The 23,930-nt window shown below is 46.6% G+C and overlaps 6 protein-coding genes across 6 annotated transcripts; 3 read left to right on the top strand and 3 right to left on the bottom strand.

Moving 5' to 3' along the window:
- Nucleotides 1–956: 956 nt before the first annotated feature.
- PADG_06337 (uncharacterized protein) lies at nucleotides 957–2,611 on the top strand (the record flags this gene model as incomplete). The annotated part of the gene is made up of 4 exons (XM_010763555.1): nucleotides 957–1,305; nucleotides 1,394–1,509; nucleotides 1,570–1,654; nucleotides 1,707–2,611. The coding sequence occupies 4 exons, from the start codon at nucleotides 957–959 to the stop codon at nucleotides 2,609–2,611; spliced, it is 1,455 nt and encodes a 484-aa protein (XP_010761857.1).
- Nucleotides 2,612–5,056: 2,445 nt separating this feature from the next.
- On the bottom strand, nucleotides 5,057–6,054 carry PADG_06336 (uncharacterized protein; the record flags this gene model as incomplete). The annotated part of the gene is made up of 3 exons (XM_010763395.1): nucleotides 5,057–5,578; nucleotides 5,654–5,850; nucleotides 5,916–6,054. 3 exons carry the CDS (start codon nucleotides 6,052–6,054, stop codon nucleotides 5,057–5,059), a joined length of 858 nt encoding a protein of 285 aa, XP_010761697.1.
- A 1,524-nt stretch (nucleotides 6,055–7,578) lies between these two features.
- PADG_06335 (uncharacterized protein) lies at nucleotides 7,579–9,676 on the bottom strand (the record flags this gene model as incomplete). Its single annotated transcript, XM_010763394.1, has 9 exons — nucleotides 7,579–7,635; nucleotides 7,716–7,811; nucleotides 7,911–8,234; nucleotides 8,352–8,604; nucleotides 8,745–8,834; nucleotides 8,917–9,002; nucleotides 9,074–9,131; nucleotides 9,213–9,370; nucleotides 9,470–9,676. The coding sequence occupies 9 exons, from the start codon at nucleotides 9,674–9,676 to the stop codon at nucleotides 7,579–7,581; spliced, it is 1,329 nt and encodes a 442-aa protein (XP_010761696.1).
- A 918-nt stretch (nucleotides 9,677–10,594) lies between these two features.
- PADG_06334 (uncharacterized protein) lies at nucleotides 10,595–14,825 on the top strand (the record flags this gene model as incomplete). Its single annotated transcript, XM_010763393.1, has 6 exons — nucleotides 10,595–10,773; nucleotides 10,909–11,002; nucleotides 11,103–13,497; nucleotides 13,575–13,801; nucleotides 13,862–14,176; nucleotides 14,223–14,825. The coding sequence occupies 6 exons, from the start codon at nucleotides 10,595–10,597 to the stop codon at nucleotides 14,823–14,825; spliced, it is 3,813 nt and encodes a 1,270-aa protein (XP_010761695.1).
- A 1,507-nt stretch (nucleotides 14,826–16,332) lies between these two features.
- On the top strand, nucleotides 16,333–18,482 carry PADG_06333 (uncharacterized protein; the record flags this gene model as incomplete). The annotated part of the gene is made up of 3 exons (XM_010763392.1): nucleotides 16,333–16,585; nucleotides 16,718–16,893; nucleotides 16,962–18,482. 3 exons carry the CDS (start codon nucleotides 16,333–16,335, stop codon nucleotides 18,480–18,482), a joined length of 1,950 nt encoding a protein of 649 aa, XP_010761694.1.
- Nucleotides 18,483–19,193: 711 nt separating this feature from the next.
- Nucleotides 19,194–22,595, bottom strand: PADG_06332 (Pro-apoptotic serine protease; the record flags this gene model as incomplete). Its single annotated transcript, XM_010763391.1, has 5 exons — nucleotides 19,194–19,370; nucleotides 19,484–19,681; nucleotides 19,755–21,070; nucleotides 21,132–22,113; nucleotides 22,185–22,595. The coding sequence occupies 5 exons, from the start codon at nucleotides 22,593–22,595 to the stop codon at nucleotides 19,194–19,196; spliced, it is 3,084 nt and encodes a 1,027-aa protein (XP_010761693.1).
- Between the last annotated feature and the right edge of the window lie 1,335 nt (nucleotides 22,596–23,930).

The following is a 23,930-nucleotide window of genomic DNA, read 5'->3' as shown; positions in this document are numbered from 1 at the left end:
CCCCATTCCTGGCTAGCTTGGATGCAATTTGCCTGGACGAACGCTAATGCTTATCCTTTGATTAGGGTCTGCTCTTCTGTGTACCAATATGTCTTGATTCTTTCTTTATCGCTCCGACGATAAAGATCGCAGGAAGGGTGTTGCATGACCCCAGACAGCTCGGTTGAAGAAGATAGAATATTTGGTGGCTAGTTACAGGATTACAGGGTTTGATGGAAGCAGAACTTTATTTCCAACAGACGACATCAGGAGCCCCTTGGCGACAAGGCGAGATGTTGAACTCTCTTTCGGGTGATACCTCTGAGACATGCACACTGTGTTTCCTGACACCCGGATATTCATTTTGTTCACCGCTTGCCCAACCTGCCTCGATATATAGTCAGGAAGCTAAGTGGTTACTAGCAACTACAAACAAGCAGGTAGATCTGCCGCCAGTTTAGCGCCTAAACAAGACAGCCGGACACCAACCCTAACCCCCTCCCGGGGGGCAATCGGAACACTCTGACAAAGGGATCGGTCCGGATATGCCTGGTGTAGACTAAAGGAGCTCTTACCCCTTTACTCTCAGCATCTGTCATGATGCCAAAAGCCGACAAGCTTTCTTAGTACTATATGCATCGATCTGCGTTATGCCTTGTCTTCCTGATCAGATCAGTTTGCCCTCTCCTTTTATCATTCTCTGATGAGAAGTTCATTTGCTTGTTTCAGCCCAATCCAGTCAGCTTTAAATTACTCCCTCGTCCTTGCTTGTGGTTTGAGTGTTTGTCAATGCTTTTCTTTCGCTTTCGAAATTACACAGTTGTCCCGCCACTGGCCCAAGCTCCCTTGCCATTTCTCATCTTGTCTCTTCAGTCTGGGAGCATCTCATTAGAGAAACGCATGACACCGCCTGGTTAAACGGAAATTTGTTATTTCAATCCAGACGGCGATTTCGCTTCGGTATTTCCTCCATTATCATGGCATCCATCGCTTCCCTCCTCAATCCTGAGCCCGAGAAGCGAGAGAGATATCGTCAGCAACTCCCCACACCGTGCCCCAGTCGGTTTGCCAGAGACTACCGCCAGTCACCGCCTCCAAGGCAAAAGAAACAGAAGATTTCGAAGGATGCAGCAGTCTTCACCAGGGGGAGAGTACGGGGGGAGTTAAGATATCCTCCATGCGAGCATCAGAGTAAAGAGCTTGCAGAAGCGCATAGAGAATTTCAGATTCACCCCATGGGCCATATAATTGAGTATCCGAGGCATATACCGTATAACAGCGAAAAAAAATCATTTCTGGAGGAGACTGGGCGGGAAAGTTTTGAAGGTATGAACACTGTTCTTCTCATTTCTCACTCTAGTTGTCCTTTGTCCCACGAATATTTGAGGTTATTACGTGATCTGACAGGTCATAGTGTTTCAATACACGTTCAAAGTTCCTGGTGACGAGAAGACGTACACCGTTATGTGGGACTACAACATCGGTCTGGTCCGAACTACCTCCCTCTTCAGATGCAATAACTATTCAAAGGTACACTCGTAATCTTTAGGATTATCGCTTCTTTGAAAACTCACGCTGGTGCCTTCACAGACAGCCCCAGCGAAGATGCTGAACGCAAACCCTGGCCTCCGTGAAATCTGTCATAGTATTACAGGGGGAGCACTCGCAGCTCAAGGTCAGGAAATTCTCTATATCATATTGGTATTAGCAGCGCTGATCATCATCAGGGTATTGGATGCCATTTGAGGCCGCCAAGGCAGTCGCAGCCACGTTCTGCTGGAAAATCCGCTATGCCCTGACACCACTTTTTGGCGTTGAGTTTCTGTCCATTTGCATTCCCCCAGAGGACTCTAGATTTGGCCGCATGGTCATCGACCCTTCTATTGTGAGAGATGCTACAAATTCGGCAAGAAAATATCGACTCCTCGAAGGCCGCAACGTCATGTCAAGAAAAAATCCCCTTGACTCTTACCGGCAGCCAACTGCGAACACAACCCGATGGAGCAAGAAAAAACTTCGCCCAAAACTTGCTCCTGCTCGAGAAGCGGGAGTTGGACTTGGAGCTGGGGTTGGAGAGGATAGGGAATATATAATCGACACTGACACGAGCGACGCATTGTGTCTCTCTCCGTCAAAGCCGCGAATGAATATCTGCGCTCCAGCGAGCACACCTAGGACTCCTGGTACTTTCCGGTGCAAAATACCCTCCCCCCATGAAATACTCGCGTCTCTTAACAACCTACAGAATAATAGCTCAAAGTGGGCAAATAAAATGCATCAAGATGCAGACCTGGGGACAGAGCCTAAGTCTGAGGTTTCAACAGCCAGCTCGCCTGCGGAGCTAGTAACACGAGACGACTCTCATCATGATACGGACAATGAGAGCAACGATGAGGATGGCGAGCGTGACATCGGCGCTGAAGCTGACCCCAAAACCGAACATAGACGCGAGTTTGGAGGTTCATTATTTGATATCTCTGATAAAGAAAAGCAGGAAGCTTATCGTGCCAAACGGCGAAGCTCCCCGTTACCACTCACAAACGATGCAAGGGCTGCGTATATGCTTATGAGACTGCATATGCAGGATGTGGTGAGCACGGACTACCAGAAGAGGCGGCGTGCTTCGGCCTAGACAGAAATAGGACTTCCACGAGAATGCGTAGTTGAGGGGTTTTGATCTGGTCATGAAGAACTTACGGCTTTCTAGGGGTTGTTTCATTCATTGATGTTTTTTTCCCCCTGAAACATTACCAGTTGGGAGAACGTGATGGAGGGCAAGAGGGTGTACGGGGTGCAGAATAGAGTTGAAAGTGCTATATCACATGTGAACTTGCTGTGGTGGTGATTGATGTTTTGGTTTCGTTTCTTGCGCGTGTCGTTTCACTGTTAATGCTATCCAGATGAGCGGAGGTGCTGGTCAATTTTTTCTGATAAGAACGTTCCTTTTCTTTTCTTTTCTTCCTCTTTCTTTCTTTCTGCTTGGGTTTTCTTTTATTTTTTTTTTATACTTTTTTTTGGTCATGGTGTAACGCTGCGTTCATTTTTCTTTGTTTTTAAGGATCGTTTGCTTATTTTGTAGGGGATATTAAGGGAGGATAGTTTCTAGTGCAGATTCAATACATATCACTTTTCCATCTTTCACCTTTAATTCTCTATATTGTTGTCATTTCGCTGAATCTCTCTTCGGGAGGCCGCCATATACGTATGAATTTGACTTCCCATTGCCATGGATGAGTATCAAATGTGAATGGTAGCTAGGCGCGAGCGGATATGTGGGGCAAGCCTGCAGGTATACCTGCATAGAAGTGCATATAGACATAGAACCCATATACGGATATGTATAGAGATGATGCATATCTGCATTATTACGTAGTAGATAGAGCATGGTTGGCAGCTGGAACCCCCACCACACTATGCAAGTGATGCGAAGGAGTTGGCGATGGTTGACGATGCACAACAAGAAGTGAAAATGCTAGTATCACATGAAAAATCACGGCAGATTGTAATATTAAAATATGATTGAATTAAGGAAACAAAATCCGTAGGCAGGAGAGAGTTGTGAGAGGAGATGCGTGGAAAGAAAAATCAATGTGACATAAATGCTGATCAGTCGATAAGCATATTTGCCGCTCATTGTCATTCTCAATCAATTCTCATATCATCGGGACGTATGTATGTGCATTCAATCTTTCCGCACATAAAAGTGAAAACAATCGACAATAGCAGGAAGACAGGAAGAGAGTTGGCTTCAACTTGAGGGGCCGGAAGAATTCCGAAATGAAATCAAGCAAGAGTAAGAGTCATGGTAAAAGAAAGCAACGCTTCTGTTTATCTCCTCTTCCCAATACCAAGAAGAGAACTAAACAATTAGAACTTGACTGAAGATATTCCTTTGCAAACGAGATTAATATGTTCCGAATAAATTATGACGGCTGATTCAAGCCTGTATACCCTCCCGCCAAACTGACATAAAACGTCATCCCAACTACTAGAAATTGGTGGCAACCAAAAGCTAAGAGTCTCGAAAACGGTACCGACGAACGCAGCGCTGCTGATGATGAAACGCGGTAATATGTTCGTCAACGCGAGCGTTAATGTCGGTATGGGCGTGCCCCATCGGAGCGGAGACATTAAGAGAAAATATGGGATAAATATTGATGAAGTGAACGGGAAATCCATTGCAAGAGAAAACACACAGTCGAATGAAATGGGGTTCAATTTTTTGTAACAATCAATCAATAAGGTCGAAGATATCAAGGAAACAATGAAACAAGCAGGAGGGTGAAAGACAGACCAGCAATAAAACTACATGCCGATTTCGATTAAAATAATTTCGATGCGACAAAGTTACGAAAAGATGCCGAAGAAAGATGGTAAAAGTCGGTCCTGGCTATGAAGAACACACGCAAATGGAAAGGGTGTTAAGAGGAAAAGTACATGAATCCGGAGACCAAAAGGAAAATATGATGCAAAACAACAGGCAAGGAAGCAGCCGCAGATAATTAAAAAGGGTTAAAAAGAACATAGAGAGAAGGACGAAGAACTATGCAGTATTCTGCCCCATAAATGTGTTGCTGCATCGCATTCGTCTTCCCATTGATTTTTGTAAATCTCTCACTGCCTCCTTTCTTTAACCATTGCCAGAGAGACTTCTTACTGAAGGATGCATATTTTATGACTAAACAAAAGGATAACCTCGAGCGGATGAGACGGGAAGCATTCGAAATTGGGAGGTTTGGAGTAGGGTTTGAATGAGTCAAGGGCGATTTGAGTTCCCTCCACAGTAAATCCAAACACCACAGCCATGCGTTGTTGACTATTTACCCAAGGCGAAAATATGGAAAGGGACAAAAATAATAAATATAAAAGAGGGTAAAAACAAGCTGACATTAACACAAACCAACAAAGCAACTTTTGATCATGAACATATTAACACGAATTGCACAAAATGGGATTTTACCCCCAAGTCTCACCATGGTAAGGGGTCAAGACCGTAGACCCTTCTCTTTTCTTGTCCTTCTGTTCAACGGCATGCCATGGCAAATCGGATGGGATTTGTTACCCTAGTTTGGAAAATTTATGCTAGAAGGGGTTCCTCCACTTTCTGCTCCCTTGGTTCCGGTGCAGCATGCTCAATTGTTGTATCTACCAAAGGCTCTTCGCGAGGTGCGACAGGGAAATTCACATCCTCGAACTGTTTTGATATAGCTTTGGGAACGGGGTTAACGGTAGGTTTAACAGGTTCAGTAGCACGCTCTGAAGCAGGTTTAGGCTGCACGGGAGATGGAGAGATTTGCTCGACGCGGGGGACGGAGATGCGGGAAGAACCTATATATTCATTTGCTTTGGCACGATAGTCGCCAACGTACTGCTTGACGATATCAGTAGCATGAGCGGTCTGCTGGCCAGCCATCTCCTTGACTTGGGTCGCTTGGTTATTGACTATTTCCTGAATCCGGTTGATCTGGGTGTCAATGAGCTCCTTGTTGTTGATGTAGACCAAAGGTCCCAAGTAAGCTGTGGAGACCATGGTAAGGGCCAATCCCCACAGGGGTAGAAAGCGAACGAGCCAGTAGGAGGTCAGCGCAGCGGCGAAAGCCTGATGATTCGAAAGAGGAAAAAAAGGTTAGTTAAGAAACAGTGGAAGGACAAATGTGATGACAAAGAAACCTACAGCAATAGTATATGAGAGATTTTCCGCGAAGAGGATGCGCTGGAACTCAATGAGGAAGAAATCCATCAACTGCTCGAGGTCCTCCAGGATGCTTTCCATGGTATCCTTAGGGATAGTGTAGTATTTGCGGGGGCGGGAGGAGCTGGCCAAGCCACGGGAGAGGAGAACCTTTCCAACAATTTCTAGGGCAACGGTGACTAGATATTAAGTTGAGGTGTTAGATGACTTCTTTATTGAAGAGAAATTCAGAAGGTTCTCTCACATCCAAGAGACAGATAAGTAAACTTGAAGATCCATCGCAGCAAAGGGAGGTATCGGGCGGCAATAATCAGACTGATGATGGATGCAAAGGAGAAGGCGGTTGCCCGAGGGCGTTCCCACTGGAATTGTTTATCAGCCATTTTGAAAGCATTCATGACTGGGAAATGGGGAAAAGGGCGAAACTAACACTCAAGAGGCTGTAGATATGCGAATGATAATCTGGGAAATTTACTGGCATTAGCTAATTTCCCCGTGTTTCATGATCCCTTCTTTTCGATCTTATTTTCTCCGTTTCAGGTGTAGTTTGGATTTAGCACAAAACATACGAGTCAAGGGCTGTCCAGTAAGGGTGGTTTCGGCGGCTCCATTGGTTTTACCCTTGAGAGTTCCTATATGGCGGGAGGGAAGATGTCTATAACGATGCGAGATGCAATTAGCATGGAATATAATATGCGGGATTTCCAGAAGAATACTATGTCCATACCTCTGTTAGAGTACGTTTCTTAACAATGTATAGCAACAATCTTGATCCTAAAGGGAGAGATAGATGATGTGTGAGGATGCTGTTCCCGTATAACGGCAGATTCAAGAAGAGAGGATAATTGAGGTTGGACTACATACGAGATATTGGACACAGCGTCAGTGATTTGGTTTTCCTGATTGTATAGCAAGGATTAATAGACAAAGGGTCGTCTGAACGGAGACTCACCTCACTATTTACAAACCAACAAACGAAGAAGACAGGCAGTTCTGCGCCGACTAGAGAGTTAGATAGAGGATGCATAGGGACTGGAATTACCTGTATGAGGTGTTCTGCCCAAGAGGGACGATTCCTTAGCCATGAGGACAGAATCCGGTTTTCACGGATATATGTAGGTAGAGAATATTGACAGGTACAGTATTTAGTGGATAGCTGGACGGTGGAGGAGATTGTAGATGGATACCGGCAAAGAAGAGGATACAAATGGACCAGTTGTGAAATGCAGCTGGATGCTGTTGGATGTAGGTGGATGGTGAAGAAGTGAAGTTGATTGTTGACGATGGTTGTTTGGTTGTTTGGTTGTTGTTTGGCGGATAAATATTTCAAGAGCTGACGTTATTTGGTGGAAGGACAAGGAAACGTCAGAACCCGAAGAGATGCTAGCAAAGCAAGTTTTGGGTTCTTTGGCTACTGACAGGGAAAAGAACCAGTGAATAAATATGCATAGATTTGGATTTACAGATGTATCGAATACAACTATCTAAACAAATTCCAGTTAATCTGATACATTCATTTTTCCTTGAACTGCTGAAGTTTACTCTCCAGGATTTAACCAAATATTTACTATGGACTGCTCCATGATCAAGTTGTTTAACAACTTTTAGATACACTGCTGCCTCTTTGCACGCGACACTTCCAATATTTCAAAGCCAAGAAAGAATACGGCAATTGTTTCTGCAATATGAACAAAGATGATGAAAAATATTTCTATTTTACACGGTTATCGTTAGTTACTAGTTACGTGTGGCAACAAAACAAATAAGCTCCATTCCATCCAACAATTTCAACGGAATAAACAAAATACATAATCATGTAGTAAGTAAAGATGACAAAAACGGATATCTACAGAACAGAAATCATTGTGCTACTCCGCTAGTTAACCCAATTCTTAGAAAAATGCAAATTAATAGCTGCGTGGCAGATCCAGCACCTTCTCACTGACATAGTTCATGATCATTTCCTGAAGCAGACAGTTAGTTACCTTATAGAAATCCAAAGAGATAGTTAACTCATCATATCACGACAATAGCAAATACTCACCCGGCTGACAGGCGCAATTCGCGGCACAAAACATTCCCTCAGATACCGCTCCACATGAAACTCCTGTGCGTACCCCATCCCCCCATGCGCAAGAACCTGACCAGGTAATCCCGTGTTAGTTAAAAATAAGTAAATAAATAAATAAATAAAATAAATAAAAATAGGAATAGCTTTGTCAAATGCAATTATACTCACTGCCCTCTCACATGCCGTAAAAGCCGCCTCAGCAGCCAAATACTTAGCGGAATTACAGGCAACTCCAACTGCCTTCTGCGTAATGGTTGGATCCGTCCTGCTCGCGTCATACAGTTTCGTAGCATGGTACGTGGCCAGCTTGGCCGCCTCGAGTTTCATATAGGCGTCCGCGAGCGGGTGTGCGATGCCCTGGTTCTGCCCGATGGGCCGTCCAAAGACAACGCGCTCCTTGGCGTATTTGGCTGCTTTTTCAAGCGCAATGTACCCGAGGCCCAATGCTTCACCAGCCAGAAGACAGCGTTCTGCGTTCATGCCGTATAGAACCTGGAAGCAACGGGAAACGAGGACGAAAGGGGAACGAGACAGTTAGATTTTGTGTCGTAGGGGTACGTGTGGATAGAATAGTATCCACGTGCAAGGGAAAGAAAGGAAAAGGCTTACGATTTTAAATCCGTCACCCTCGTTGCCAATTAAGGTATCTGCGGTGATGCGGTAGTTATCGAAGAAAACCTCGTTGGCGTCGACGGCGCGGCCGCCCATCTTTTTGATCTTGCGCAGGTCCAGGCCGGGAGCATCTTTGTCAAAGTCTATGAAGAAGAGTGACAGGCCCTCGGATGGTTTCTTGACTTGCTCTAGAGGTGTGGTGCGGGCAAGCAGGACCATCCGTTTGGCGACTTGGGCGGAGGATATCCATCTGAATGGGGGATTTAGTTTAGCTTTTTTTTTTTTTTTTTATCTGTTTTTTTATTTTTTTGGATTCTGTCGGGACGTGTGGGGAGAAGGGAGAGGGGTTGATATGGAGAGTTAGTTTGGCCGCTGAGTGGTTCATCATACATTTTCTGTCCGGAGACTCTGTACGAGTCACCGTCCTTAATTGCCTCCGTTCGGAGTTTCAAAGTATCGAGCCCGGTGTTTGGCTCCGTTCTGATATTTGTTTTCATGGTCAGGCTGTTTTGCAACGAAAATTTTGCCTTTAAGTTTTTTTGGATGGATATTTGTTTCTCACACGCCAAAGCAAATTCGGTATTCTCCAACAATCAACTTGGGCAGCATACGCTGTCTTTGTTCGGCGGTGGCAAATTTGGCAATTGGCTAGACAAAGGTGACTCTTGTTAGCATCAACTACCAAGTGGAGGATGAGCATGGCAGCGGTATGTAAATACCTGAGTAGCATAGACATTGGCATGTATTGATTGCGCGCCAGCAAGGCCAGCACCGCTCCTGATTTTATTAGAAAAAACCTTGTTCCAGTGTGTTGCTGATACTTAAAATCAACAGTGATAAAACTAAACATCAACATACTGCGCAATCGTCTGCAGCATCATTGTGGCTTCTGATATGCCGAGGCCGGCACCTCCCAGTTCTTCAGGGAGGGCGATTCCAATCCAGCCATCCTTTGCCAGTGCCGCGTGTAGCTCGTGGGGATATTCCCCCGACTCGTCACGCTCAGCCCAATACTCCTGTAGAAATTTGTGTTAATTTGGGTGTTTAATTTTCCCCAAAGACATATATATTTGCCAAAGGGTTAAATGATAAGCAAGAAAAGTAAGACAACGCACATCAGGAAAAGTAGAGCATATCTTCGCGATGGCATCTCGGACCATCAGTTGATTTTGTGAAAAGCAGTTCAATTCCATTATTCTACTTGATGGGGAGGCGGAGAATGATCTTTCTTGCACACATTGCCGGACCGCAGTTCGAGAATGTTTGGGTATTTGTCGATGGATGTGGCCCAATAGGGAGCGGTAGAAGAGACGCGACGTCATGTTATTTGCTGAACCCAATAATGTATAGAGAAGAAGAGCAGACAAATAAGAAGAAAATAGCGACACTCAATCAGTTAATTAACTTGGTTGGAGCTGGGACACCTCTCTACAGAGTTATATATCTTCTTTTTTAGACAATGGAGTAGGATGGCAACCGCCACGAAAAAAAGAAAGAAAAAAAAAAACCCCCCCGAGTAAATAGGCAGTTCACCGGTTAGTTATAAGCTACATGTGGGTAATATATCATATATACACGCAGCAGCTCTGGGTGGTTAAATAGAGATACTCCCGAGAGCATCAGATACCAAACGTTATGCCGATTCGGGCATGTTCCGAAGAGAGGGAGCGAGCATAAGCTTCAGTTATATTCATGCGCAGGTCGAAATTAGTCTAACGTGCCCTGGTTACAAACACCAGGTGGAGGCCAATGGAGCTCAGTGGGTGCTGGATGATGCCCGAATGGCTGGAGGAAGAATTCGAGGATCCACGCGTTTTATATACCGTATCTAACAACAGATCAACAAATCTCGGGATCTTCCAGTTGCTCGCGGAGTTCAGCCGAAGCCAATGCTTAGGGTTAGGGTTAGAGTTTCCGAGGAGCGCGGTACGTCCCCTGCCTTGGTTAACTGGTTATTAGTTAGCGCGGTTCCGAGGGCTTAGTCAGCTGGAAGTCTATTTTTGGTGGCGGCTCTCTCTCTGGGAACATCCAACATCAACAACATCAACGACAACAATCAACCACCAGATCAAACCCCCGCAACATCCAATGCTTCACCAATGCAATTACAGTTAGCTGCTCCAGGTACCTCCCCCTCTACAATAGGCTATTTGGCCTAGTAGAGTCCGATTTCAGCACTTGGTTAGAGGCTCGACGCGTCCACCATACATCCGTTAAAGTCGCGTTGTTTACATCGAAAAATGGCCTCTACAGGCACGAAGGCGCGGAGGGCCGTGGGCTCGTCTGCTTGGATTGCCACCGAGAGGGAGAATATAGATCTTCTGGTCTCCCTGGAAATGGAGGAAATCGAGTATCCCGCCCAGCATGAGATGGATTGGTTGAACGAGCACATGGCCGAGATCTTCAATAGGAGCCAACTGTACGACTCTATACAATCCAACCACCTCCCCCTCCCAAAAATCATGATTGATCGCGGACATATATACATACATACATATATATATATATATATATTTGAATGTGCCAACACACAACGGCTAACTAGCGTGGATAGCAACGTCACGGAGATTTTTAAGACCCCAGGAAAGTTACGAGGGAAGACTCCACGAACTGTAAGGAAGCATCAGACCCCACGAGAAGGCCGGGTTGTAAGTATCCCCTTCGTCATATGACTACCTGCTTATGCAGTGTGCGACACATCTGTGGGGGGTGTGTTATTATGTTATTCAGTTGCTGACCCCTCCGTAGCCCTTGAGCGATATATTTGCGGCAGGACAGAATGTGCGGAACAGTTCTGGGCCCCCCAGCAGATTTAATCAGGAAATCGCGAAATTATCTCGCAAACCATCTCCCAATGAACATCCAAAGTACTCATCGCCAGTGCAAATTCAAAATCCAATCCTTAATTCCATCGCAGACTCGGGATATCACTCCGGGTATCATGACATGGCTCACGAGGATGAAATCGCAGATGATGATGAAATGGATTTGGTCTATTCACAACCACAGAAAGAACCCGGGAGTACTACTGAACAAGAACCGAAGGGAGAAGAAACAAAGCCGGAAGCAGCGTTAGAACCAGAGAGATCACCGGAACCAGAGCGGGATCCGGAGTTCGAACTAGAAACCGCTGCTCAGCCTCTGGAAGACTCAACCATTGTAGTCCCTCGCGACCGCAATGATATCAGTCCATCCGTTGACCGGCGTACAACCGATGCTTCTTTTCACTCAGCTAGAGAAGTTGTGCCAAGTAAAGAGAGCAGCACAGTGGAACCATTGGAGACTGATGATTGTAAATCTCCACCAATTTCTGTTTCTAAGCAACCTCTCAGCGCGTCTCCGCAGCCATCCCAGGAGTCAGTCCAACTACCAGCAATATTTGATTTCGCACCACCTGAAACAGCCAACACAATTGAGCCAGATTCTGACGTACACGATGCCGCCCTTGATCATAACTTTGATGATATTGGATCGCCTTCTGATGGCTCAACTCCAGACCGCCCTCCTGTTCGTAAAAGTAGCTTGAGCTTCGCGTCCCTACCGGCTCGGGAGCCACTGACAACAAAACGAAGCATAGGAGGAGCTAGAATGTCTAGAATCAGCCATATTGATCCCTCCAAATCAATTCCAGGAGGTTATTTTGGACGCCAAACTGGCGGTGCAAGAATTACCCAAATTTCACCGGAGGAACAAGACAAACGAGGGAATACTGGGGACAACACGACGCCTGAGGAAGAACGTGCTCCTGCTTTTCTGCCTGATGAATCCGATCTCGGTACAAAGGCTACAAATCTTCATCATAAGTCATCCACGCAGCTCCTGCACGAGAAGATCAACATGCTCGGCAAGTCACAGCCCTCAAGGAATACCAAATCGATTCCAGCCCCTGCTCCCATTGCTCCTTCTCAAGTGTCATATCCCGAGTTATTGTCACAGGTTGATCCTGTTGCCGATAAACCAAGAAAGCCATCACCCGTAGAGCCTCAAGTATGCGATAACCGAACAGCACCACCAAGATCACCGCAGCATTTTCAGCAGCCACAGTCCGCAGGAGAGCCAATAGCGGAATCTCCACAGCAACTTCCCCGTGTCCAAACTCAAGAGGAGAGGATATCCAGGATTATGTATAGTAAATCGCCGGAGAGACGTTCTCCTGGCTTGAAGCCTGTTGGCATCTCTGGCATTTACCACACAAAATCGGCTTCAACTTCGGTAATTACTTCTCCAAGGGCCAACACTATCGGCCTTCAGAGAGCCACATCCAACCGGGCATCTCTTACGCCTGTCTCCTCTCCAAGAAGGGATGATGGTCCTCTAAGTGCCTCCAAATCTAAACTACAATCCATCATGAAAACCGCAAAAAGTTTATTTACAAGCAGCGCCGGTGTTTCTGCAGCTGCAAAAATGGAAACATTCTCTCCTACCCCAATCCGTACACAAGCTAACCTCTACCCAAATCTTCAAGAGAATTTCACACAAGCCCCACAGCCTGCTGCTATCCAAAGCCCTATATTCCAGGAAGGTCGACGGACGCGAAGTTCTACAGAGAGGGAGGAGAAGCGAAAGGAGAAAGAGCGCCAGGATATGGAGCGCATTGAGGAACAATTGCAAAAAGCTAGGGAGCAGGAGAGGCAACAAAAGACAACCATGATCAAGGATGTGTCGCAACACCAAGCACTTCCAAAATCTGAAGAGACTGTGGCAACCCCAGCGACCCATGCGATGAAATCTAGTCCCAGAAGACCTCCAACGCAGCAGTCTTTACGTGAAGCCGAACAAACCCAGGAAGAGGAGCATAAATTTGCTGTTCCTGCGAAGCCCCAGCATCATCCTAAACAGAATGAAAGCCGGCGGCCATTGAGGCCTACTAGAGAAGCCCAGAAACCAAAACCGCAGCCTGTGTCTATTCGTGTTGGAACTCTTTCTCAGCGCATTCCATTGACCAATTCCTCTCTCTCGTCCATTGCCCCAGATGCAACTCCGGGCCCGCCTCCAGCCCCAAAGGCACTCTTGTCGGCTGTTAATAAAAAAGGAAGCCAACCGTCAATTCATGCGAATTCGTCTACCAGTAGCTTCAAGAGTTCCACTTCTATGATAAACTCGAAATCGAAAGCTGCCCAGGCTTCCGAGAAAAAAGAGGCAAGTAACTAGCAAATTTTGATGCCTGATAGCCGCTAATTGAGATCCTCCAGGAGCAGCGTGAAGCCCAACGAAAGTTAGAACAGCGTCGGGAAGCCGAACGCATGCGGGTAGCCCAACAACAGGAAGAAGCGCGTCGACAAGAACAGACTGGTTGGGCTGAGGCTGACCGACGGGAACGGGAGCGATCGGTACCAGAAGATCCGAAAAAACTTGCCCACAAACAAGCAATCGAAAAGCGGCGACTAGAGAATGCAAGGAAATTGGAGCAGCAGCGCAACCAGCAGCCAACACCTGCCAATGATCTGGTGGGTTTGATTTTCTCATCGTCCTTCGCTCTATGATTGCTAATTGGAAGGGTTTTACAGGGCTCCACCATTCATCAAGAAAAATCCGGATTGCATGGGAACCAGCGGAAAGATATATCATCCTTAAAAGGTCCAAGACTAAATAGTGTGCAAGGGCAAGCTCGACCAATGAACTACCCACATCCCAATCCCGCCAAGCCTCCGAAGAGAGTATTAGAAGATGAAAGTTCAGGGCGTCCAGTTACCGGGAAAGTCGGAGCAGCTGTGCACCAGGCGGATGGCAAACGACGGAAGACAGATGATGAGAGTGTAATTGCTGAACCGCCAGTTCGACCGGCAATGGCACCTCCGATCCGCCAATCTAATGTCCGCAAGGTACGTGGTTTCCTTTCAAAATATAGATTGTTCTGACATTGGATAGGAGGTTTCAAAGCTTCAGATGTACAACCAGGGCGGCCAAGCCATTTTCAAGAACCCTCCAGCTTCCCGCGCCCCCCAGGGTGCTGTGCCAATACAGCAACAGCCGCATAGAAACGGTCACCCGTTGGAAATGTCTAAGTTTGCCAGCGGCAAAATCCCGTTTGCCGATAACTCAAACCCACCACACGCCATGTCCCACAAGACACCCGGGCAGGGCTCCCAGAAACCCCAGATATCCCTCAAATCTTCCCCTGCCTATCCCAACGGCGACAGCATAAAACTTCCTGAAATACTTACAGACAGCGAAGACGAGGACTCGGATGCGGAACCCTACAATGTTCCCGACTGGGCTAAACCCGAAAACCTAACTAACATCCTCATTAGCCAGGAAGGGCAGGATGGAGCCCAAGTGTTTGGGCCATCTGCGCCGCTGCATATGGAGGAGATCTTCAAGGATAACAAGGACCGTTTGAAACGGTTCCGCGATCGGACTAGTAGTGCTAACTGGGGTGGTCCGGACGGTTTGACGCAGGCTGAAATTAAGTGGGATATCGAGCAGAGGGAACGGCTGAAGAAGAATGGTGGATGGACGTTCGCGCCATAGAGGGTTATTTATTATTTTTTTTCTTACGGTTACGGCGGTGGTCGCCTAGATTTCTCATTACTCGTTATGCATACATGGAATCTGGGTTTATGGGGACGATGGATTTGTCGTGGGGAAGAGTTACGGCAAACTGCTCTGGGAACTTCTTTTTACAAATGGTGGGTTTTTTGAATTATGTTTTGTATACGCTACGATCCCGTGTTTGATTTTGTTTTGAAGAGCATTATATATATTTGTCGGTTAGCTCAATTATTTGTTTAGATATTCAGGAAGGTTTTATTTTAGAGTGTGGGTGATTTGAGTGTTGGTCTTCTTTTGGTGCTCCCCTCTCCACGAAGAGGTGGCGGACAGGCTCATCATTTCTTTTCTGGTTTCTGCCTTCATGTCGTGTTTAACAGTTTCCCCCTAGTTTCGTTTTCATGGTTCTTTAGAAGTAAAGTAACATTGCAGGCTTTTATTTAGTTGGTTTTGTCGGAGTTCTAGCTTTTCGAGTTGCCTTTTAGTTTTGGATAATTCTCGATTAACTACGCCAAGGGTCTGACTGAACAGGAGAATCAGTAGCATATGTTTTTGACAAGCGCATTTGGCATCTTGTATGTATCTTCAGAGGATTCTGTTATTTTTATTTTTACTTTTTATTTATTTATTTATTTGTTTTCTTTTTGCCATACATTATCTGAAAAAGCCTAGGGAAGAAAACACTGGTACGTCAATATCAGTAAAGATCTTCAAGATAGCGCAGAGGTGCGTGAGAAGTTTCTCTGCGGCTTGCCGAGTACTTCCGTGCAAGAACAGGAGGATTGCTTGAATGAAAGTTGGGAGTGAGATTTTAGTTATATTTTATCTTCCGACTTGGCCCAGCATAGTTAGTGACTGTGCACCAGGCCCAATGGATAAAAATTGCACGAAACATGCCGAAATCTAAACTCTTTAACGACATGCCTCCCGGGCATCACTTTTCCACAGTGCTGGGGTGTTCGTGAAATCAAATATAGTGAGATCTTTAGCAGAACAACCTCAGTTACAAACGACAGGCGACGATCCAACGGCAAGTGACAATGGCTTGTCGAGGCTGGATATCTAGCTGTCATCACCTTGAACTCAGCCCCAGCCTTACCCCTGATTGTCTGCACAGAACATGCCAAATAAAGGATCCACCAAGCATTGAGTAGGCCCTGCTCATTGGCCAGCGCAGTTCCGCATGTCGATAGTTCAAGTTATCCAGCCCCCAAATGTGGAGGGTGATACAGATTGAACAGCTGAATTAGTTCGGGACGCCAACAATACCGTGCTTAGTGCGTGTGAGAACAGGGTGTCCTTGCAGCATATTAACTGCTGCCAGATAGAATCCCCCTCCAGGACGTTCTTATATAAACTAGCGCATCACCCCTGTGACGGGATCCTCTATGACGGCGATGATTGTTATTCAACTTTGCTTGCCTATCTAAAACTCCAGCGCAATGTGTTGGCAGTCAAAATTGAAGCTGGCAGACTGCGAAAAGTTGAAATGCCATTATATACAAACGTTGTCAACGGTAGTTCACCTCAACTTTCCGGGGATGTCATCGCCCTTTCTGGAATCCATACACATGTGGGCCCGGGCAATAATGGCTCGCACAATTCTCTTACCAGTCCAGTACGCGGGGGTGGTGAAAGGATCTCAAGCCAGAATGCGTTGACCCTTAGCAAAGCACAGAGCTATCTGATTATGAGCTCGATATGGGAATTTTTGTTGGCTGTTGTACCAATTGCCTTTATTGGTTCGTCCTTTTCTATCTTATCGAACCCTTCAACTCCTCTCCCTCTTCCTTCCATTCACACTCTGTTTCTAAAGCTTCAAATCTGAAAACTCTGCTCCATTTTCGTTGGACCTGGTTAACGATAAGAAACAGCAATCGCCCTTCTGGCAGCTTCATTGGACGGAGATGAGAGGGGTAAACGAGGTGACCGAATACGCGTAGCCACGACTTTGATTCCCACCATGTTCCCGATCGTATTCGCGGCGATGGTGGGCTATTTCTTCCGAATATATGGCACCTACAGGGCGGAGAGAGGAATCCGATTGGGGGTATGACCTATTCATATTATATAATCCCATAATTCGATCAATGCTTACAAAAAGAAATTGATCTACAGACACTGGAGCAACTAATCGGAAGCCACTCCTTCTTTTCCTCCTTCGAGAGGCAGATGTTGCTACGGGATTTTGGGTACGTTGGGCTGATGATTATGGCTATCTGGGCGCTATCCCCTATCGGAGGTCAGGCTGGGCTACGGCTCCTGAGCACTACGTTGAAAGAGGCTCAGTACAATTCTACCAATTGGTACTTATCCCCTACATCGATCCTGGATTCCGACTTGGTAGGCGCCAGCGCCATGAACAGTGCTGGAGATTTGATCACATCTATTTACACGTCGTCGTTGATGAGCTTTGAAACTACAGCATCCGCTGGCATGGATAATTGGGGGAACGTCAAAATTCCTGACATAAGTTCGTTGAAGGCTGGCAAGAGCCCTGACGACTGGCGGATGGTAGACTGGAATTCCACTGTTAAGTTCACCTCACTTCTTGGTCTTCCAGTTGGAAAGCCTTTGTCGGAAGGTAACACGACATTCACCGTGACATCACATTACTTTGACGTCCAATGCGCCAACAATATTCTTGCAAAAAAAGCAGACCTCGCTACTTTGTCGTATAATGTGGTCAACGCTAGTAGCGGACCGGGCCACTCCATGATATTTTATCTTGCAAACCAACTTCCAGATATGACGGATGAGGTGGGCGGCGACCCATCTTCCCGTCCCAAGTTCATGTTCGGGTCAAGAACCAAAATTGGCGATAATCATACATGGGGTCTCGCGAACTGCACCCTTGGAAACCTGGCCGTCGATTCACAAATCGAATGCAAGGCAGAGTCATGCCTGGTAATAGCAATGCGTCCTTCAACACGAGTCAACGTCATCACAGATTTAACCCTATACATAAACAACTCCTTTAACATCTTGCCCACTATTACGGACCGCGAGCGCTCGACAAAGCATCTCTACTCCGCCACCCTTACCGAGCGCTGGATGAATGACTCCTCCCTTATGTTCCAGGGCGGTAGAATCGACATGGATCTCTGGAAGCTTGAGCCTCGGGTCCTCTCCGAACGACTGGAGATAGCCTTTAATACCTTCTGGCAAGCCAGCTTCGCGAAGATGTATCGTGGGACACATCTCCCGACAAACGCGGCCGTCTACGAAAGCCTAAGTAACTGCAGCAGAGTGATGCCCCCGATGTACTGTTTTGTGCCCACGGAAGCCAAGGGCGTCAAGTACGTTGGCGAGGTGTACAGATACAGCCGCGCCTGGTTTGCGGTGTTCCTCGTGATATCCATCATGCTGCAGATCCTCGCGCTGGCCAGTTTCGCTCTGAAGCGCATCATGCTCGCTCCAGATATCCTGGGCTATGTCTCATCGTACACTAGAGATAACCCGCACGCCCCAGTATCTGCGGCGTCTGCTCAGGATGGCTTAGCGCGGGCACGCCTGCTGAAGGATGTTAGGGTGATGCTGGGTGACGTGCGGGCCGCGGAGCAAGTGGGACATATTTCATTTGTGACGGAAGGGGATACATCCGTTGGGAGGTTGAAAAAGGGAAGATCGTATATTTAGATACCTCCAGTTTTGTGTGAATTTTGAGTTGCATGATCTTCATTTTTTCATTTCCTCCCTCTCTCTCTCTCTATCTCTCTCTCTCTTATTATTATTATTTTTCAAATATGCCTCTACCTAGGTAATCTCACATTTTCCCCCTCCGTTGGGTTTGATGATTTATATACCCATGGGCTAGATAGAGGTTACTTTTGTTCTATTCTCTCTGTATAAGCTCGATAGCCTTGAGATAGGGGAAGGTATTCTATTGCCAATATATTTGCCTCGAAACTTTCATGGACATCATTTCTATGTCTATGTCTTTCTTTGTGCTGTTCTCTTTCTCAAAATATCAGGAAAATATTCCCAACTGTTACCTATTTTCCACTTATCTGCACAGTCAACGTTATGAGCCCTTCGGATGTTGAAAGCCCAAGCCCCAAAAATAAGGAAAATAGTTAAGTACCACAAAAATACATATAAATTACTTTGTCAAGAGAAAATAATATATAGTCTTTTATTTGTGCAGCCAACATAAGAAAGATAGAATACACCACGCCTTCACTCCAAGCCATGCAGATCCCAAATCTCAAAAGGGGACGAAGAAGGCATGTTCAAAATTTAATTCTACTACTCACCTCATAAACATATCCAAAACAATGAACAGAGGGTGGGCGAGCGAGTGTCAGGGGAAAACGGGATAATTCTCCAAGACAATCAGCCAATGTATATTTAGTCATCCCCACTCGCCTGATCCGGCTCCGCATCGCTCATCGCCTCATCAGGCTCCTCATCCATCGCGTCTGCATTGAGGTTATCCATGTCGGAGCGTCGCGGCTCTTTATCGTGAGAAACAGCCCGCCATCCCTCGGGGGCTGAGGGGTCTTTGACATATTCAGACATGGGGAACTGCGTGTTGCATTAGAACACTTTGAACCCGGAAAATTTGAAACAGAAGCAACGGGAAAGGGAATGGGAAGTGGCAGAAAAATGAAAACGAAGAATGGCTCATTAGAACTTACATAATGATCGTTCTTCTTCATTGTGATGACCCAGGGGACATTGTCGAAGGTGACGGCGCGGATACGGAAGTATGTATTGTTCGGGATGGTGTTGACCTCTTTGATGAACGAGTCGAGATCTGGAGTTTTGACACCATTGACGGCTGTAATGAAGTTCGTCGGTGAGAGGCCGTATTGGTAGGCAGGGGAACCGCGGCTCTGTAACGTGTATGGGTCAGCATATTTGGCTTTTGCATATTTAATACATCAGACATGAGCAATTGTTACATACCCGTGCGCTAACATAGACCTCGCTATGCAACTTGGAAATCTGCTGTCGAACAGCATGATGCGGCTTCTGCAGCACGGCGCCACAGAAAATCAAGGCGCGATCTGTCTCGAGGTCCTCAGTAGGTACTGTCATGATCTTAATGCGCATTTCCTTGCCATTGCGCACAATGAGCGCATCGAGCGTTTTGTGGTGATACATGATATCAAACTCAGAGACGCGCGTGATCAGTTTATCGTTGAGGGTGAGAATGATATCGGCCTCTCGAAGCTGGCGCTTATCTTTTGATAAAGGGGAAGCACAGTCCACTTTCCGCACCATGAATAACTCATGACGCGCTGGGTTGGCGATAGCGACCTTCTCGATCCACTCTTCCGACACGCCCATGATGCGGGCCTGGCTCATTTGGATAACGTAGGTCTCCATATCCATAATGCGGAGCTTGGGTATGGTTCCGTCTTGGATTTGTTTGATGATCGGGAGAACGGAAGGGGTCGCAAGACCTAGGTGGTATTCGACATCCTTGTGGGAGTTTGTGGTGCGTTCTCCTAGGTAGTTAAGCCAGAGGGCTTGCACGACGCCGTCTTCCCCGATTAGCACGCCGTTGGAGCACTGGCTGCTTAGGCCCGTGTCCACAGTGATTGCGTCAAGGTTGAGAGCGCGGTAGCGCGGTGCAGCAGTGTTGGGTGTTATGGCGACAGTGGTAATATCAGTAACGACCGTTTTGGCCACAACAATGCGGAAATTTTGATTGAAGCCAACAAAAATGGTGTCAGAACCTTGCTTGATGTAAGTAGTGCTAAGCTTCGCTGTCTTGACTGGTGCCTGCACCAGACTTCGGTCGTATTGGATGATCGTAAAGTTTTGTAGTGGGTGCAGGAAGATAACTTTTGCCATAACGATGATGGAGTCTGCGACGGTGACGTTGATGTCGCAGAGATCAAAGGGGACGATAGCTCTGGAAACAAGAACCAGACCTTTCTCTGCGTCGACCACGAGGCCGAATCCAGCTTTCCGCGCTTGTGGGAACCCGTCAAGTTTCACTGGCATTGTGCAGGAAACACGAACGAAGCTGTGGACGATATTAGCTGCTGCAGGATGGTTGGTACCATCGAGCTGAATGAAGTCCGCTTTCCGGGGGACTGGTGGTTCAGCGGGAATCGGCTCCGCGATATTTGTGAAATCCCATAAACCTGTCTTATCATTCCGGACAGCAAGTTTCATATGGGGATGCCAATGGCGGTCGATATGTATGATACTTGTTCCTCTAGTATGCAAGTCTCGAATATGTCTATATGAAAGGGTTACTCTTGCGCGATCTAATCCGATAGTGTTAGTCAACACAATAGTAAATCTAAAGGAAATTAATAAATCGCTTACCTGGAATTGTTTTTAATACTTCAATAAATTCATCCAAATTTCTCGTGGGCCGCTTGTCTACTGCATCAACTATCCAACCCGAAAAGGTGTTCTCAAGTTTAAACGAACCAGCAGCTTCACAGATATACACCCCCTTACAGGCGATAGCATACAGCCTCGCCTGCTGGTAAGAGAGGTTGTGAAAAGTGGCGCCAGCAACAGTGACGTAGCGGTCAGGGGTGATTTTATGAAGGTCTCCAACGGAACACGAGACCTCCAAATCCTCTCCTCCCCGCTGCACAAGAAGGCTGACGTCTTTCCCCACACTCGAATCCAATATCGCATCCAGCTTTACAAACTGAGTAAGAAGCTCGCCATTAACTTTGATCAACACATCTCCCTCCTCAAGTTTACCATCACCGGGGCCTTCTGGTAGAACGATTTCCACAACAAGCATCCCAGTTTCCTTGGGGGAGTATTGTCTAACTGCGGCTTCCCATTTAGGAGAAAGACCAAGCCGACGGCACTCATCAAATGGTTTGATGATCCACTGAGTCTGGATTGTACCTCGCGTAACCGGCACGCCTGCACGTATGCACTCCAGAGCTCGCAGTGGACGGTCGAGAGGTAAAAAGTAATCCGTTGCGGCGCCATCAACACGGCCACCAGCCTGTAACGCAATGGCATGGCCATCTATATTCACGACGGGACTACCGGAACTGCCACCACTAGCCGCAGCTGCGGCTTGGATATAATTGGTGTTGAAATCACTATACCCTTCACCGTACTCTGGCGCATTCCGGTCGAGACGACTGATAACACCAGAAAGAATACTCAATTTCTCACCGGCATCGTTTCCCACGACTCTTATCTCGACACCAACTCTTGCGGCGTCCGGCGACAGTTCTAATTGGGTGACGGGCATATATTTAATCGCGGCGGGATCGAACTTCAAAATGCCAAAATCGTGGACGGGATCTCTATAAACTGGTAGAACATCACACTACAAATTAAAAACCCAGGCCTATCAGCATATGTTATCCCCTGGAGAGAGAAAAGAGGGGGTAAACATACCTCTTCATGATTATCAAAAATACAATATCCCCAAAACGGCCCGGCGCAAACCACATGTCTATTGGTCAAGATATAACCCCTCTCCGCATCAACCACAAACCCCGTTGCCTGACTCGACGAAGACAGATCCGTATCAAACGAGGCCGTCTGACAGAAATGGATGGAGACAACGCTCCGCACGACAGTTTCGATAGTAGCCTGCCATTCCGGAGAATCTGTCTGAGCAGCAGGAGGAGCAAGCGGGAGGATGTGGGAGATATCCTCGTTTTTATTTTCCAGGACATAGACGGCCTCTTTGCCCAACGCTTGGTCGTCCGGGGTCAATGGCTGTGGGGAAGAGGTATCGGGACGGAGGTGTTTTGCGGAGCGCAGTGAGACGGGTCCACTGCTGTGTTTGCGTTTGGAGCTCATGTTTATGGAGCGCAAAGCTGGAGTCGAGTGATATAGGGAGGAAAGGGAAAGTAGAGGAAACGATTGATAGAGCTTTTGTTGACTGTAGAACTGTTTTGTAAATACGGGAGTTTTGGCAGGCGAAGGGTACCATGGGTGGGTATAGACTCCGCGGGAATCTGGAATTGGAGGAATTGACCAAGTCTAAACGAGAGGACGAAAAGCAAGCGTCACAGGAAATTGTGGATGAAGAGAGTGAGGTACGAGGCTGAGAGCTGTGGTTATTTGTGTATTGATAATTTCCCCGGTTAACGAGGGGATGGGACAACACCGCGGATATATACAGCACACGGTTTCAAAATAAATAGACGAGGGCTAGCTGAAGCGGGGGCTATAAATGCAAAGAATATGAAGATATCGTGATAATGTCTGGATATGGCTGGAATACGGTTGCATCTGCTTTGCTATAGCGGATGTCGTTCATGTTCGTTCGGTTTTATCTGGCTGAGTTAGGCAGAGAAGGGTTGAGAAAAGATGTTTGGCGTGTTTGGCGTGTTTGTCTTGTTTGAGCAGCACTGCCACCAGCGGTTGACGGCGCTTCTAAGGGCGATCGGCAGGAGAAGAGGCTGTGAAGTTTCTTCAAGGTTGGGAGAGTTAGAATTAACATAATCGATTATTACACTTGGCTGAATGGCATTTCGCCTTGGTATACGGAGTAAACAATCCATGGAAGGTTCTAAAACATGAGGAGAATGTGTATCCAGAGGTAGATGGACGTTGGATTTCGATCACCTAGGCATACATGAAGGACGTGGTAACTCGTTTCTGTTCCTGGACAGTATCTAAAAAGAGAGGATTCAGCACTTCTCCAACTATGAACCGGTCACTCTACCACCTCTCGACGAAGGTTTGGAAATTGGAACGACCAGATTTTGGCTTTGTCTTTTCATATTTCTTATCCGGTTTATCCAACTGCAATAATTCCCAGCTCCTAGCTCCCCATATTACCGCTAGATCCAGAAAAGGAGCTCCCACAGGAGGTCTTCAAAACAATAGGTACAGGCAAAACAAAAAGGAGTCAGAGCTGAATAAGGGGAGAAGGGAACCAAGCAAACAGAGCAGCCCCTAGAAATGTTTTCGGAGGACCATACATACACGTATAACCTTGGAATACAAGCGCTGGTAATATATATACATGTATATATGCATATACATGAATGGTGTCGTCTATGATAAACATGTAGTAACTAGTAATCATGTCAGACAATAATGACATGTCCATCCATCCCTCCGCAAGGTCAACCCTACACGCCCGTCGAATCCAGGGTGTGTGCCCGTTTCCTTTGTCGCGACCAG

The sequence above is a fragment of the Paracoccidioides brasiliensis genome (assembly GCF_000150735.1).
Source record: "Paracoccidioides brasiliensis Pb18 unplaced genomic scaffold supercont2.8, whole genome shotgun sequence".
Classification (NCBI taxonomy): Eukaryota; Fungi; Ascomycota; class Eurotiomycetes; order Onygenales; family Ajellomycetaceae; genus Paracoccidioides; species Paracoccidioides brasiliensis.
The sequence above is the reverse complement of the archived record's forward strand: the minus strand, read 5'-3'. Positions and strand labels throughout refer to the sequence as shown.